Below are 15,668 nucleotides of genomic sequence, written 5' to 3' on the forward strand. Positions count from 1 at the left end.
GCTGAGATGCCACTGGCTGAGGAAGCAAAGACAGCAGCCATCAGAATTCGCTAGAACACACCACCTCGGGGACACGCAGATCCCGTCCTGAGGGCTTAAAGGGGAGAGGCTTCGTAGGCAGGGCTTTTCTTCTCCAGTAAACTGTCTGTTAACTTCCCACTCATTTTTACTAACTTGTTGAGTCCGGGTCTCAAGCTGGCCTTGAACTCACTATGTAGCTGAGGAGAACCTTGAACCTCTGATCTTTCTATGTGTATCTGCCAAGGGCTGGGATTACAGATTTCTACAGTGCTGGGAATGGAACCTAGAGTCTCGTGAATGTTACTTAAGCACTGTCCCAACTGGGTTGCATCCCCAGCCCCTTGATATATATGTGACTATGTGATTATGTATGTATATATAATACACACACACATATATATGTATATATATGATTTTTTTTGAGACAGGGATTTTCTGTGTAGCCCTGGCTGTCCTGGAACCCTAAGCCCTATTTTAATTTTACTGTAATATTTTTGTGTGTGTGATATTAAAGACAGAGTTCAGGGTCTTTGGGGGAATAGGTGGGTAGTCTCTTGTTGTGCAGCCCCGGCTCAGAACTCACCATGTAGATCAGGGTGGCCTTAATCCATGGGCCCCTGCCTCCTGACTACTGGGAGTAAATGCACACACCATTACACTTGGTAAGTCAGATGCTGAACGTGCTAAGCAAACACTCTACCGCTGAGCGAGCCACATCCCAGCTGAAGTAGAATCTATTGTGCTGAAATGCCATTTTGTATCATAACGCAATAGTATTGGGCTGGGCATGGAGAGCACTTGCCTGGCACAGGTGATGCCCTGGTTTCTGTCTCCAGCATCACCAAAACAGGAAAGGAAGGGAAGGGGTCGAGAAAAGACTGATAATGGTTCTAAAGTATAAATACAATTTTAGCTGAAAGTAAAAGGCCAACTTCTGGAACATATACCCAAGAGAACTGAAAAAAAAAATGTGTAGTGCACAGGACTCAATATAGCCAGGTGGTGGTAGTGCATAGCTTTAATCCCAGGACTCAGGAGGCAGAAGTGGACGGATCTCTGAGTCTGAGACCAGCCTGGTCTACAGAGCAAGTCCCAGAACAGCCAGGACAATATAGAGGGGGAAAAGGGAAGAAAGAAAGAAAAAAATTAAACATGAATATTTTCCAAAGTGTTATTCCTAACAGTCCCAGGTAGGAACAACAACCACAGCTGAGTTTACAGACACAGGCTGTCCGTGTGATGGACTATGACTCGGCCACAAAGCGAATGCCATTATGGTGTCTGCTATACCACGAATGAGCTTAAAACATGTTATGCTAAGTGAAGGGAGTCGGACACCAAAGGTCATGTAGTATAGGACTGCATTCACAGGAACCATCCCACACAGGTAAAACCACAGTCAGGAAGATGATTGGGGTCCCTGGCTCTTGAGAGGGACCACAGTCTCAGAGGACAGCCTGAGTTATACAACAAGACCCAGTCTCAGAGAGAAAGAAAGGGCTGGAAAGATGGCTGTGTGGGTAAAGAAGCGCTTGTGGCTCAAGCGTGAGGACCTGAGTGGGGTCCCTAGGACCCACATACAAGAGAATAGCATGGCGGCTGTGTGTGGCTTCAAATCCAGCAAGAAGCAGACAGAATCAGGAGGGTCCCTGGGGCTCGCTGGCCAGCTGGCCTCCCCTACTCAGAGAGCTCCAGGTTCAGTGTGAGATCCTATCTTAAAAACAAGGTGGTAGCCGGGTGGTGGTGGCGCACGCCTGTAATCCCAGCACTCTGGGAGGCAGAGGCAGGCGGATTTCTGAGTTCGAGGCCAGCCTGGTCTACAGAGTGAGTTCCAGGACAGCCAGGGCTACACAGAGAAACCCTGTCTCGAAAAACAAAATCCAAAAAAAACAAAAAACAAAAAACAACAACAACAAAAAACCCATGGTGGTACGTGGTACAAGAAGGCACTTGGAGGTAGACCTCTCACCTCCACACATGCACCCACATGCGCATGTGCATGCATACAAACACACACATACAAACACACACATTTGCACACACGTGCAAAATAAATACTTTTAAGAAGTGAAGACAGGCAAGATGGCGCACACCTTTAGTGCCAGCATTCAAGAGAAAAGACACAGGTAGTTCTCTGTGTCTTTAAAGCCAGCCTCGTCTACATGAGTCCCAGGCCATCCTGGTCTACACGGTGAGACTGTCTCAAAATGACTAAAGAAGCACACAGGAAGCCCAGGGCTGCACCCCGAGGAGGCTGAAGTAGGAGAGTTTGAAGACAGCCTGAGTTAAACAATGCATCCTGGGAAGGAAGGGAAGATTAAAGAAGAGATAGCAGAGTGGGGGTGGGGGATGGGGGGTTAGGGGTGGTGGGTGAGAGCCAGGGGTGGGGGGGGGGAATCAGAGTGGGTGCAGGGAGCCAGCCACAATAAGCAGGCTGGTAGCAGGCTGGTGTTTGTACTTGGGAACTTAGGGACTGTCCTATGTTTTCAAAGTTTTGGTTTATCTATCGTGCTGGGAATTGAACCCTGGGCTCTAAGTTCGCTAGGTATGCTCTCTGACAGTGAGCTGCGTTCCCAAGCCCTTCCATCTCCTGTGTTTGTGTGTGTGCATGCCTACACATGGGTCGCAGTCAGAGGATGACCCCAGGCGTCATTCCTCAGGTACCAGCCACCTTCTGTTTAAGACAAGAGCTCCTGTTAGCCTAGAGCTCCGCCCTATAGGCTAAGCTAGATGGTCAAGTGGCACCAGCCCCTCTTCCCATCTGGCCATCAACAGGACTAGAAGCACGTGCCACCACACTCAGCTTTTTAATGAGTTCTGGGACATGAACTCAGGTCCCTACACTTGTATAATAAACACATTGCCGCCTGCGCCATTTCTGCAGCCTTCACCCTGTGGGTTCTCTTCCTAGCCTGCAGAATCACTTCATCCTACATGCCGAGCTGGTCTCACCCTGCATCAGCTGTCGCTGCCCCTGGATGACCTGTTCACACAGCAGCCGGTGCTGGTGATAGCGCTGGATCACGAAGTCCTTCTGGCACAGCAGGTTCTTGCGGCATAGGTTGTCAGCCTGAAGCTCCGTGTTCTCCACCTCCAGCTCGTGAGCCCTGCACAGCAGCTGCAGGACCTCCCGCTGGTCCTCACTGGTCACCTGCCTGGGTAGCAGCTTCTCCATCTGTGAGGCCTTCTGCTTGGCATGGGCCAGTCGCTGCTCTAGCCCAGCCTGGGGAAGTCAAGAAGAACTCAGGGCCATCACTGACACCAGTTAAGTCATCCTCACAAGACATGGGGCAATCGGCCTTAGGGATAAACCTAATACTGATGAGGTCCATTTGACAGGACCTAGAATTACCCAGAAGACATGTGTGAGCAAGAAAGCAAACTAGGCAGCCACTGGCCATGCTCATGAAGGATTGTGTTGATTAGGTTATTTGAGGTGGGAAAACCCACCTTACATGTGGGCCACCCCCATCCCCACTGGGGTTCTGTACTGAATGAAAAAGAGAAAGTGAGGCCGGGCAGCAGTGGTGCACACCTTTAATCCCAGTACTTGGGAGGCAGAGGCAGGCAGATTTCTGAGTTTAAGGCCAGCTTGGTTTACAGAGTGAGTTCCAGGACAAGCCAGGGCTATATAGGGAAACCCTGTCTCGAAAAACCAAAAATTTAAAAAAATTAAAAAATTAAAAAAGGAAAGAAAAAGAGAAAGAGAAATTGAGCTGAGCCCCAGCATCCCTCTGTCTCTGCTTCCCGACTGTGGATGCAATGTAACCAGCTGTCTCACCGTTCCTTCTAACATGCCTTCCCGATCTTGATGAACTGTGCACCCTCAGACTGTGAGCAAAAACAAACCCTTAAAGTTGCTTTGTCAGGGGCGGGAGAGATGGCTCAGTAGTTATGAGCACCATCTGCTGTTCCAGAGGTCCTGAGTTCAAGTCCCAGCAACCACATGGTGGCTCACAACCATCTGTAATGATATCTGATGCCCTCTTCTGGTGTGTCTGAAGACAGCAACAGTGTACTCACATACATAAAATTAAAAAAATCTTTAAAAAAAAAAAAAGTTGCTTTGTCAGACATTTTATTCCAGCAACAAGAAAAGTAACTTAACTCCATCCCCAGGACTAACCACATCTTCTACCCTCAAAATCCTGCCATTTTAACCTATCACTGTATAGCAGGGTCAGAGCCTTGCTGACCCTAGAGGGACCAAGCCAGCTTCTGGATACAGCAAGCAAGTCACCTGAGAGCAAATGCAAACCCATCTGTGAGGAGCCCACTCCTCAGGGGCAGAGCCCACAGCTACCATTCAGCACCCCAATGTCCCTGAGCTAGTGCCAGGCATCCAGGGACAGCGCTGGGGCGCCAGAACTCACAGTACCAAACAGAACAAGGAATATACTCTGAATCCTAGTCTGTAGCCCCATCCTGCAACAAGCAGATGTCTAGCTGTTCTGTGTGCCAACCTACAAGACAAGCCACACTTCCTGTGGGTGGCCGGTGTTTCCCTCAGACCAGCAGAATCCCTGGTAAGGGCAAGAACAGAGGACTATAAGCGATAGAACCCTCCTAGATCCGGCTTATCTGTGCAGTCTGAAACTATGGTCACCTCTGCTTCTTTGACACACTGCTTTGGCTCAAAACCCAAGCGTGCAGGAATCCTGCTGTAGTCTCAGAGTTATATAATACAGGAGATTTGGGGCTGGAGAGGTGGGTCAGCAGTTAGGAGCACACGCTGCTCTTACAGAGGACATGAGTTCTGTCCTCTGTACCTGCTGATTCACAGCTACCTGTAACTCTAGCTCTAGGGCATCTGATGCCCTCTGCTGGTCTCCTCAGAAACTGCACTCACATGCATATTCACCCTCCCCCACACCTACACATGCAAATATATAGACATGTAAATAAAAATTTAAAAATAAGTATTTTCTAAAGAAAATAAACTAGCCGGGCAGTGGTGGCGCATGCCTTTAATTCCAGCATTTAGAAGGCAGAGGCAGTTGGGAGGCAGAAGCAGGTGGAATTCTGAGTTCGAGGCCAGCCTGGTTTACAGAGTGAATTCCAGGATAGCCAGGGCTATATGGAGAAACCCTGTCCCCCCCCCCAAAAAAACAAACAAATAAATAAATAATAATAAAAAGAAAGAAATAAAAGAAAAGAGAAGAGAAGAGAAAAGAAGAGAAGAGAAGAGAAGAGAAGAAAATCACAGTAAATGCTTGACAAAAAATAAAGATCCATTTCAAAGAAAATAAACTAGGAGCTTGGTAGGCAAAATGCTGGCAACTTTATAGAAAAGAGTCCCTCTGAGTAGCACACCCTTCCCTGAGGAACCCCAAATAAACTCTTCACTCTTTAAGCTGAACTTGGATGAGTCTTTCTCCTCTCCTCCCCCTCCTTCTTTTGACCCAGAGTCTCCCATAGCCTAGGCTAATCTGAAACACAACCTCAGATTCTCCCGCCTCCAGAGTGCTGGGACTGCAGGTGTGCCCCACCAAACGTGTGGTTGATACCTCGCTGGGGATGGAGCGGGGGCTCTGTGCCCATCAAGCAAACCTCACCACCTGCAGCCTCTGACTGAGTCATGAGCCGTGAGGGCTCCCGTTCTGGTCCAACCGTTAACTCTGTAGCTCCTCAGAAATGCAAGCTAATGCTAAGCCTGTCTACACAGCCCATCTGCTCCTTCCTGCAGAAGCCACAGTGTGGCTCCTGGCCACCTTCTCACTTCTCCAAGCTCCTGAGCCGCCCAGCACTCCTGTGTGGGGCCGTGTGTGGTGCAATGGCAGATTCTTCCTCTTGGGAACTGTATGTGGCAAACTGTCTCTTCATTTCCAGGAAACCGAGCCACCCACCTCATACTGTGACGTGCCTGCAGAGGGTCCCATATCACAAAGCCGTGGCCACACTCCCGGGACTTGATTCTTTCAAGTAGGAATTAGGGGGAGCTCAGGCCCAGCTTGTCCACCGCAGGCCTCCTGACCTGATCATCCTGTATAGAACGAACTGGGAGCCCTTGAGGCCTGCCTATGGCCTGTACACCCACCAGGCAAGGCCCCTGATCTCTATACATAGCTGTGGATATACGCTTGTTTCCGTGTGTGTGTGTGTGTGTGTGTGTGTGTGTGTGTGTGTGTGTGTTTGCACTTGATGGAGATGCTGACCATGCCGAGAAAATACCTTCCCAGCATCTTGTATCCCTTCATCCTGGAGTCTGTTCTGGTGATTCAGCAAAGAAACTATCGCACCTCTCAACTAACTCCACAGGGCCCCAGAGAGTCACGCAGGTTCGAGCTGCCCTGCAGGCCCAGAGTCTTGGTCCCCAAGGAATGGACAGATAATGGCTGAGAAAAACATGTTCTGCCACCATTCTTGTGATCTGGGATCGATTCCACTCCCTTCCTCCCAACTCCTCTCCAGGCATCCTCCCTAAAGTCCTCCCTAGCCCCCCTCCATCAGTCCTCCCCAACTATCTGGACCCCCCTGAAACCCTCTTCCATTCCCCTCCCCACAGCCTCCTCCTGAGTTGCCTCCTCCTCTGCCCACTCACACCTGTTCCGGTGACTGTTACTCCCCTGGTGACGACATCACACCCATATCTCTTTTCCTCAGACCGTGAGCTCGGGGCCCAGGACATGGCAGTTCTCCCTGAAGCCCCAAGGCCAGGACCCAGGCTAGACACTTAAAGCCTTGTTTCTGCTTGATCGATTGTTTGCTTTGTTGACTGACAGGACTCACTTCGTGGGCTCCTGAGTGCCAAGCTTACCACCGGAGGCTCGCTCCTTCACACGCTCCTATCTGACTTTCCTCTTGAGGTGTATGCCATCCACGTGGCGTACCTCACCGACTCAGATGGGAGGCATCTATCTTATTTTTAAAAGTTGTTGAGCTCGGCGTAGTGGGACACATGTATAATCCCAGCACTCGGGAGGCAGAGGCAGGTGGATCTCTGCGAGCTGAGGGCTAGCCTGATCTACAGAAGTGAGCTCCAGAACAGCCAAGGCTACACAGACCAACCCTGTCTTGAAAAACAAAAATCGAACAAAAGAGTTGTACAAAACCTAATCATTCATTTGAAGTGAGGTGACATGAGTCCAGACTGCTGTGGGCAGATGTGACAACATAAAGGGTCACTTGCTTTGGTTATAGCCTTTAAGAGAATTAAATGCCTCCCGCTTTTAATAACCTGACATTGGTTGGACACTTCTTCGTTTCCTGAAGATACACCCACCAGCATTTAGCTAAGGAGCCTCCCCACACCCTCCCCCAGTTCCTGCCATCACTGCCCCTCCCCCAAAGCTTCCTCAAGCAAGAGTTTTGTAAGTTTCCTAAATTAGGTTTACTGCTAGCCAGCTATTGCATAAACAGCTCGTATAAAGATCCGGCTCTCCCGTGCCCAAAAGCAGTGCCCAGTGCCTCCAGGCTGACCAAGGCTGACCTTGAACTTCTGATCCTCCTGCCTCTATTTCCCAAGTGCTGGGATTACAGGTATCTGGCACCCCACCTGCGGCTGGGGACGGAACCCTGGACCTTGCGTTTGCTAAGCAAACCTCTATCAATGGAGCTTCGTCTCAGCCCCAGATGTGTCTCTGAGTCCAGGTATTCTCAAAGAGTCGCCGGGCTCAGAGCACGCACCGTTCCTGCGACTGTGTGTTGAGTCGCTCTCCCTCACCTTGAGGGCTGCTGTTTTCTGCTGTTCAGCCAAGAGTAAGTTCACCTCTTCTCTGGCCAGAGCCACCTCCGGGGGCTCGGAAGCCTCAGCTTCCTCTCCATCGGCATCCACGGGCTCCTTGTCCTGGCCACCGCTGTCCACATCCGAGTGGTGGTGGGTCTTCTCCCGCTCCCAGCTGCGGGCCAGGACACAGGTTTCAGGGGTCAACGTTGCCTGGGCTGAGAGTTCTACATTTCACATCTAGAACAGTTCAGGCCTATCCACCTCCCCACAGACACAAAATAACAGAAGAACGGAATCAGGTCCCACACTCTTCCCACATAAGCCAGAGTCAGCCATGGCTGCCTCTTAAGGAAACATGCCTCTCTGATCCTTGCTGTCTGCAGGGGACAGCTGTGTGACCAGGGACACTAGGAGGAGTAGCTAGGCTCTGCCAGCAAGGGTGCCACATTGATCCTAAAGAAGACCCACAGAAACTGGGCAAGGGAAGACTATGGAAGCCTCGGCGAGCAGACACCCGGCCAGAAAGGGGCGAGACACTGTGACTGTATTGTTAACGTTTAGAATAGCTCTGGTGTAAGGCCTGTGCTACTGGTATAATTGAAGGGAGAGAAAGAAGATGAGGATGGCGATGTCAAACTGTGGTGATGAACATTTGTCATCCCAGAGCTCTGGAGGCTGAAGCAGGAAGGAGAGCACAGGTTTGAGGCTGACTAGCCTGAGTTATATAGCAGGACCTCATTCTAAGCTAAGAGGGTGAAGGAAGGAGAAAAGGAGGGGAGGGGAGGAGGGTAAAAAGGAAGGGAGAAGGGGAAACCATGAGGGAAGGAGGAAAGGGGAGGACGAAAGGGGAGGACGAAAGGGGAGGAGGGGAGGAAGGGAAGAGAAGAGGGGAATTGTGGGAGAAGCAAGAGAAAGGGGAAGGGGAAGCCAGGGTCTAAGTGACAGTGCTGTCTGAAGTCACCCCTAAGTGAACGGCCTGTGTCCAGGTTTTTCCAGGACTTCGGAGGACACCTGCTGTCCCAGTGTGATAATTCCTGGTACCCTTTCACCTCCAGGTGCACCCCAGCTATCCCCTGCCCGGAGTCACTCTGCCTTCAGAGCAGAGATGCATATGGGTAAGTGGACAGTGGGAGAGAGACTGTGTTAATATTTACTGAGCCCCTGGGCTGGCTCTGGACTCCAGCCATAAGAGATCCAAGGGACCTCAAAGTGTCTCGAGCTTGGCCCAGGTTACCAATAGGGTCATGACGGGGGAGGAACAGACAGGGGACCCGCCTTCTCAGGGCCTGGCAGGTCGTAGCAGCCAGTGGTCCACTTTGTTCCTGGGCTTCGCTTCCCTTCCGTGCCTAGCAGCAGGACACTCACTCTGCAATGGTCAGCAGGTGGCGCGACATGTCTATGTGCAGCTCAATGCTGGTATTCTCCAGCTCCACCAGGCTGCGCCGCATTGCCATCTGCTCCTTGAAAGCCCCGATCAGCTGTGCCCGGATCTTGTTCATCTGTAGGCGACTGTCCTCCTCTGTGTCGTGGGGGACTGTGACTGCAGGGGAAGAAAAGGGATGGCTCTAATAGGAGCATGGCCAGCCATGTAGGCATGAACCCCATGTTCACCCACCAAAATGGGCCACGGGTGTGTGGATGGATGGAGGACGGGAAGGGTGGGTGTCTGGGTGAGAGGATGGATAGATGGGTAGATGAATAGGTAGGGAAGTGATTGTTGATAAAGGGATGGACTTTTGTGAGGACAGATGGATGTGTAGAGGGATGGATAGATGGATGGGTGGGTGGGTGGGTGGATGGACAGACAGACAGATGGATGGATGGATAAGTGGGCAGAGGAATAAATGAATGAGGAGATGGGTGGGTAGATGAATGTGTATTTGGGCAGATGGATGGATAGTGTACTGGCTGATTTTGTGTGTCAACTTGACACAAGTTGGAGTTATCACAGAGAAAGGAGCATCCCTTGAGAAAATGCCTCTATAAGATCCAGCAGTAAGGCATTTTCTCAATTAGTGATCAAGCGGGGAGGAGCCAGCCCATTGTGGGTGGTGCCATCCCTGGGCTTATAATCCTGGGTTCTATAAGAAAGCAAGAACTGGAGAGATGGCTCAGCAGTTAAGAGCACTGACTGCTCTTCCAGAGGTCCTGAGTTCAAATCCCAGCAACCATATGGTGGCTCATAACCATCTGTAATGAGATCTGATGCCCTCTTATGGTGTGTCTGAAGACAGCAACAGTGTACTTACATATAATAAATAAATTTATATTATAATAAATAATATTTAAAAAAGAAGGAAAACTGAGCAAGCCATGGGGAGCAAGCCAGTAAGCAGCATTCCTCCATGGCCTCTGCCTCAGCTCCTGCCTCCAAGTTCCTGACCTGCGTGAGTTCCAGTCCTGACTTTCTTTTGGAGATGAACAGCATTGTGGAAGTATAAGCTGAATAAACTCATTCCTCCCCCAACTTGGTTCTTGGTTATGATGTCTTGTGTAGGAATAGAAACCCTGACATAGACAGATAGGGAGATAGGTGGGTGGCTAAAGGGATGTTTAAGTGGACGAATGGATGGTGGGTGTACATGAGGGTGAATAGGTGGATGGATAGGTATGGGTAGTGGGTGGATAAACGGATGGAGAAAAGACGTGGATGAGTAGTTGGATGGGTGATATTGGTCTTACTTCTTGAAAAGCCTTCATTTTGTCCAATTGATACATATTACCCACTTAATACACATCTCAAATCCCCCAGCATTAGCCTTTTAGTTAGTCCAAGAAGTGAAAACTTCTTTGGATTACATCCATGTTTCCTAAAGTATTAGAGATTTTCATCTGTTTAGCATCACTAAGAATTCTGTAGGACTGACAAGATGGTTCAGTGGGTAAAGGTGCCTGCAGCCAAGCCTCACAACCTGAGTTCGATCCCCAGAACCTGCAGGGTGGAAGGAGTGAACTAGTTCCTGCTACTTGTCCTAACACACACACACACACAAATAATGAATGAGATGAAAATAGACTTAATCCTTCTGTAAACTGTCTATTAAGCGTCTTGCCCATTTGTGGGACCGTGTAAGGCAGACTGTTTTCTGGTTGAGCTAGGTTTAAACCCCGGAGCCCCACCATATAATTCTGAAAGGGACAGAAGGTCAGTTTACCATGCTGTCAGACACCAGGCTCCTGACCCGAGGCCCCCAGCTCCATAATTCTGTGGCCATCAGTCATGTAGGGCAACGCCCCAAACTCCTGGTATTCTGTCTGGACTCCACCCCCACAGTTACCTGGCAACAGCTAGGTAGGCCCCGCCCACTATAAAAGGGGCTGCCTGCCCCCTCCTCCCTCTCTTGTTCTCTTCCTCCCTTGTCTCTCTTCTTGCCCTCCTGCCCCTCTCCGTGACCATGGCCGGCCTCCACTCTTCTCTCATCACAACTCTCTGCCAACAATAAATGCTTCTGCCAGGCAGTGGTGGCGCACGCCTTTAATCCCAGAGGCAGGCAGATCTCTGTGAGTTCGAGGCCAGCCTGGTCTACAGAGTTAGTTCTAGGGCAGCCAAGGCTACACAGAGAAACCCTGTGTCAAAAAACAAAACAAAACAAAACAACAACAAAAACCAAAACCAAACCAAAACAAACGAAAAAAACCCTTCAAAGCCATGGAGTGTGTCTCTTCTCATCTGGAGAATGACTGTGTTGGATTCTCCCTCTCAAGAGCCACGCCTAATATCCCACAGGGAAACCTCTCTCTGTGCTTCTAGCCACAGACACCACCAAGCCAAGCCGCTTGCCGGGGCTAGCCAAGGACAGTCGTCCCCGCGGGAACCAGCCGGAGCTTTTCCTTTCCCTTATTTTCCTTTGGCCCTGGGGTGGACCCAGCCTCCAAGGGCCCCCATCCTGTTCTCAGCTCTTCCAAGACATGGCGTCTGCGGTGTCCAAGACTGAGAACCTGTTGTCCTCAACCTCCATGAGGCTTGAGGACCCACAAGCTCAGACCTGCCAGTTCCCCGGGGACCCAAGACTGCCCTTCCCCACCCCCAGAGCAGGGAGGGTCCTGCAGCTTCTCACAGCCCGATGCCTGCCCAAGTCTGCCTCTGCCCAGTGGCCAGAGCCCTGGCTGAACACGAGCTACCACTTTTAGCCACGTCTACTCTTAATCATTGGGCTGCTTGCTTGTTTTTGTTGATTTTAGAAGTCCTTTGTAAATTATGGTAAAAGTTATCTTCATAAACCAAAGAACGTGTGTGGCATGTGTGCATATACCTAACGGACTTCACTTTGGTACTTGGGTCCCTTGGGGTGGAAAGTTATGGGTGTATAGTCTGTGTACATGTTGATGTGGGTCTTTGTGTGCATCCATGCATGCAGTCACATGTGCCCATGTTTGTGGAGGGCACAGGTCAATGTTAGGTGTCCCCCGCTGATCCTGCAACTCATCAGCTGGAGACTAGACAACTATCAACCCCCAGGAATCCTCCTGTGTAGCCCTGGCTTTCCCAGAACTCACTCTATAGACCAGGCTGGCCTTGAACTCACAGAGATCTGCCTGCTTCTGCCTCCCAAGTGCTGGGATTAAAGTGATGGGCCACCACTGCCTGCCTGCTGTTCCTGGCTTTTATGTGAGTGTTGAGGATGCTAAGAGGTCCTCATGTCTTCACAGTGAGCAGTGACTGGGTTACCTCCCAGCCTCACACAGATGTCCCTAGAATCTAGTTTTGCATGTTTTATCTTTCTTTTTATTTTTTTCCTTTTTGAGAGAGAGAGAGAGAGAGAGAGAGAGAGAGAAAGAGAGAGAGAGAGAGATTCTTCCTTGGCTGTTCTCAAGCTCTCTATAATCTGAATTTAGCCCCTAGAACCCACATAAAAGACAAGTATGGTAGTGCCTGGTCTATAATCCTAGCACTAGAACATGGGAGAAGAAAGGATTGGTGGATCCCTAGGGCACACTGGCCAGCCAGCATAGCTCAGATGCTAAATTCCAAGTCTAGAATGAGACCCCGTCTCAAAAAATTAGTCTGGGGACAGGAGAGAAGTCTCAACATTTAAGATCTCTGGTTCTTCTTCAGAAGAACCAGGTTTGACTTCAGCACTCACGTGGTGGCGCACAACTATCACTCCAGTCCTAGGGATCTGTCACCCTCTTCTGGCCACCTCAGGTATTACATACACGTGGGGCACAGACATACATGCAGACAGAATACCCATATATATATAATACATTAAAAAATAAAGTCAATTAAAAAATAAGATCCAGATGTGGGGGGCACACACCTTTAATTCCAGCACTCAGGAGGCAGAAGCAGGAGGATTTCTGTGGGTTCAAAGCCAGCCTGGTCTACACGGTAAATTCTGAACCATCCAAGATTACACAGTGGATCCCTGTCTCAAAAACAATAACAACAACATAAAATAGTTTGGTTTCCATATCTTGTAGCCAGGTAACTGAAGCCAGCTTGAGGCCCCTAGGAAAACAAGAAAAAAGTCCCTGACAGGGCCACCCACCCGTTCACTGTGAACGTAGGGTAGGGAATCAGAGTGGTCAGGGCCAGGCCCTCGGGCCAGGAGGAGCAATGAGCCCGTGGAGCCTGGACGCTGGGCGAGGAGCGCCAGGGAGGAGCCCGCTAGCGTTACAGACTTGGGCCTGCACTTAGCAGTACCTTGGACATCCAGAACACTGGGGTCACTTTTCTTCTTATCCTGCTTCTCGATCTTGGACTTGAGGTGCTCGATTTCCCTGCGCAGGTCGGAGATGACATCAGTGTATTGCGCGATGCGATAGGAGACGTTCAGCAGGTTGCGCTTGACCTGATGGCAAGGACAAGCGCCTGAGGTCAGGCAGAGCAAAAAGTGTCCTGAAGGACAGACTTGAGCGATGACATCCTACTTTAAGACTGTCGGGGGCGTTAGCTTTTGTTTTTTCTTTTAAAGTTTTTTTTTTTTTTTTTTTTTTTTTTTTTTTTTTTGGTTTTTCTGAGACAGGATTTCTCTGCATAGCCCTGGCTGTCCTGGAACTCCCTCTGTAGACCAGGCTGGCCTCGAACTCAGAAATCTGCCTGCCTCTGCCTCCCAAGTGCTGAGATTAACGGCTTGCGCCACCACCACCCAGCAAGATTTTTTTTTTTAATGAGTATACATGCATGCCTGCAGGCCAGAAGAAGGCAACAGATCCCATTACAGATGGGTGTGAGCCACTGTGTTAGGTGCTAGGAATTGAACTCGGGACCTCTGGAAGAGCAGGCAGTATTCTTGACCTCTGAGCCATCTCTTCAGCAGGGGGTCATTAGCTTTGTCAACAGGACACAGCTTATAATCACCCTGGGAAGAGATGTACACTGGGCTGGGCTATGTGCATGTCTCGGGGGCATTGTCTTCATGAAGCTAATTGATGGCACCCAGAATGGGCGGCACCATTCCCTAGGTTGGGGGGGGGGGCAACTGTACTATATAAGAATGGAGGAACTGGCCAGGCAGTGTGGCACACGCCTGTAATCCCAGCACTCTGGGAGGCAGAGGCAGGTGGATTTCTGAGTTTGAGGCCAGCCTGGTCTACAGAGTGAGTTCCAGGACAGCCAGGGCTACACAGAGAAACCCTGTCTCAGAAAAACCAAAACCAACAATAACAAAAAAAAAAAAAAATGGAGGAACTGAGCTGAACATAAGCAAGCAATAAGGGAGCATGCATGCATTCATTTCTTCCTTTGCCTTGATTTCCCCACAATGACGGACTATAACTTGGAATTGTGAGTCAAAATGCGCCCCCTGCCAGGTGGTGGTGGCGCACGCCTGTAATCCCAGCACTTGGGAGGCAGAGGCAGGCAGATTTCTGAGTTCAAGGCCAGCCTGGTCTACAGAGTGAGTTCCAGGACAGCCAGGGCTATACAGAGAAACCCTGTCTCGAAAAAACAAAACAAACAAAACAACAACAACAAAAAAACCAAAAAAAAAGCCAAAATGCACCCCCTTTTCCTCTAAATTGTTTGTGTCAGGGTATTTTATCACGGCGACAGAAATTAAATAAGAACACAGTGCCATTGCTGTCTCCGAATGTGTCGGGCCACATGTGTGTGGCCCATGGTGGGGGCAGGTTAGACACATGTCAGCGCTACTCATCCTCAAACGGGGAGGGCATTCTGACCCCTGCCACAGCCCCGGGGAAGCTTTGTGCAGTGGCGGTATCACAGCCAAGGAGGTTTAAGCGAGGCGTGATGATTGCTAACTGAAAACAGAAGCACAGGGGATCTCTGAGAACACAGGGCTCAGGGCTTCCAACCAGACACAAGAGAAATAGCCTGTGTGATTGGTCTCTGTGCAGCCTCCAGAGGAGTCAGATTCTTAGAAGCAAAAACAACAACAACAACAAACAAACCAGAGTGGCAGGGGCAGGGCCTGGCAAGAGGCAGGGGTCGGTATTTAATGGAAATGGAGTCTGGGTTGGGTGAGACAGGAAAGTTCTGCCAGTGAGCAGTGGCTCCGAGAACCACACACTATGGCTATACCAAGGCTGCCAGGCTGCGGACGTGTGGTGATTAAAACAGGATTTGGGTGGCCAAAAGGACGGCTCAGTGGACAAAGGTGATTGCCACCAAACCTGTGGACCCAGAACTGCTGGCGGAAGAAGAGCTGACTCCTGCTTGTTGTTCTCTGACCGCCACGTGCTTGCTGTGACCTGCGTCTCTGCACACGTGTGCACACGCTCAATGAAGATGGAATAAAGGAATTACTAAGTAAAGAGTTTGGACCCATGCGTGCCTTTTTGTTTTGTTTTGTTTTGCTTTGCTTTGTTTTGTTTTTTGAGACAGGGTTTCTCTGTATAGCTCTGGCTGTTCTGGAACTCACTCTGTAGACCAGGCTGGCCTCGAACTCAGAAATCCACCTGCCTCTGCCTCCCAAGTGCGTGCACCACCACTGCCCAGCACTTCCTGCCTTTTTAAAGCTATGTGTCTATGAGCACTCTGTTTGCATGTTGGCCTGTGCAACAGGAGAGAGCGTCA

The 15,668-nt window shown here is 50.0% G+C and overlaps 1 protein-coding gene and 1 pseudogene across 1 annotated transcript in view; one reads left to right on the plus strand and one right to left on the minus strand.

Moving 5' to 3' along the window:
* Positions 1-15,668, minus strand: part of LOC127672566 (kinesin-like protein KIF19) — a 55,397-nt gene that overhangs the window by 14,471 nt on the left and 25,258 nt on the right. The window contains exons 10-14 of the mRNA XM_052167768.1: positions 13,335-13,482; positions 9,053-9,227; positions 7,685-7,859; positions 2,974-3,244; positions 1-16 (exon numbers count right to left, since the gene is read on the minus strand). The exon at positions 1-16 is cut by the window's left edge and continues 106 nt beyond it. Coding sequence (XP_052023728.1) covers positions 1-16; positions 2,974-3,244; positions 7,685-7,859; positions 9,053-9,227; positions 13,335-13,482 — 785 coding nt within the window. The remainder of the gene's footprint in view (positions 17-2,973; positions 3,245-7,684; positions 7,860-9,052; positions 9,228-13,334; positions 13,483-15,668) is intronic.
* LOC127673431 (uncharacterized) lies at positions 14,833-14,910 on the plus strand (annotated as a pseudogene).

The sequence above is a fragment of the Apodemus sylvaticus genome, chromosome 22 (genome assembly GCF_947179515.1).
Source record: "Apodemus sylvaticus chromosome 22, mApoSyl1.1, whole genome shotgun sequence".
Lineage (NCBI taxonomy): Eukaryota > Metazoa > Chordata > Mammalia > Rodentia > Muridae > Apodemus > Apodemus sylvaticus.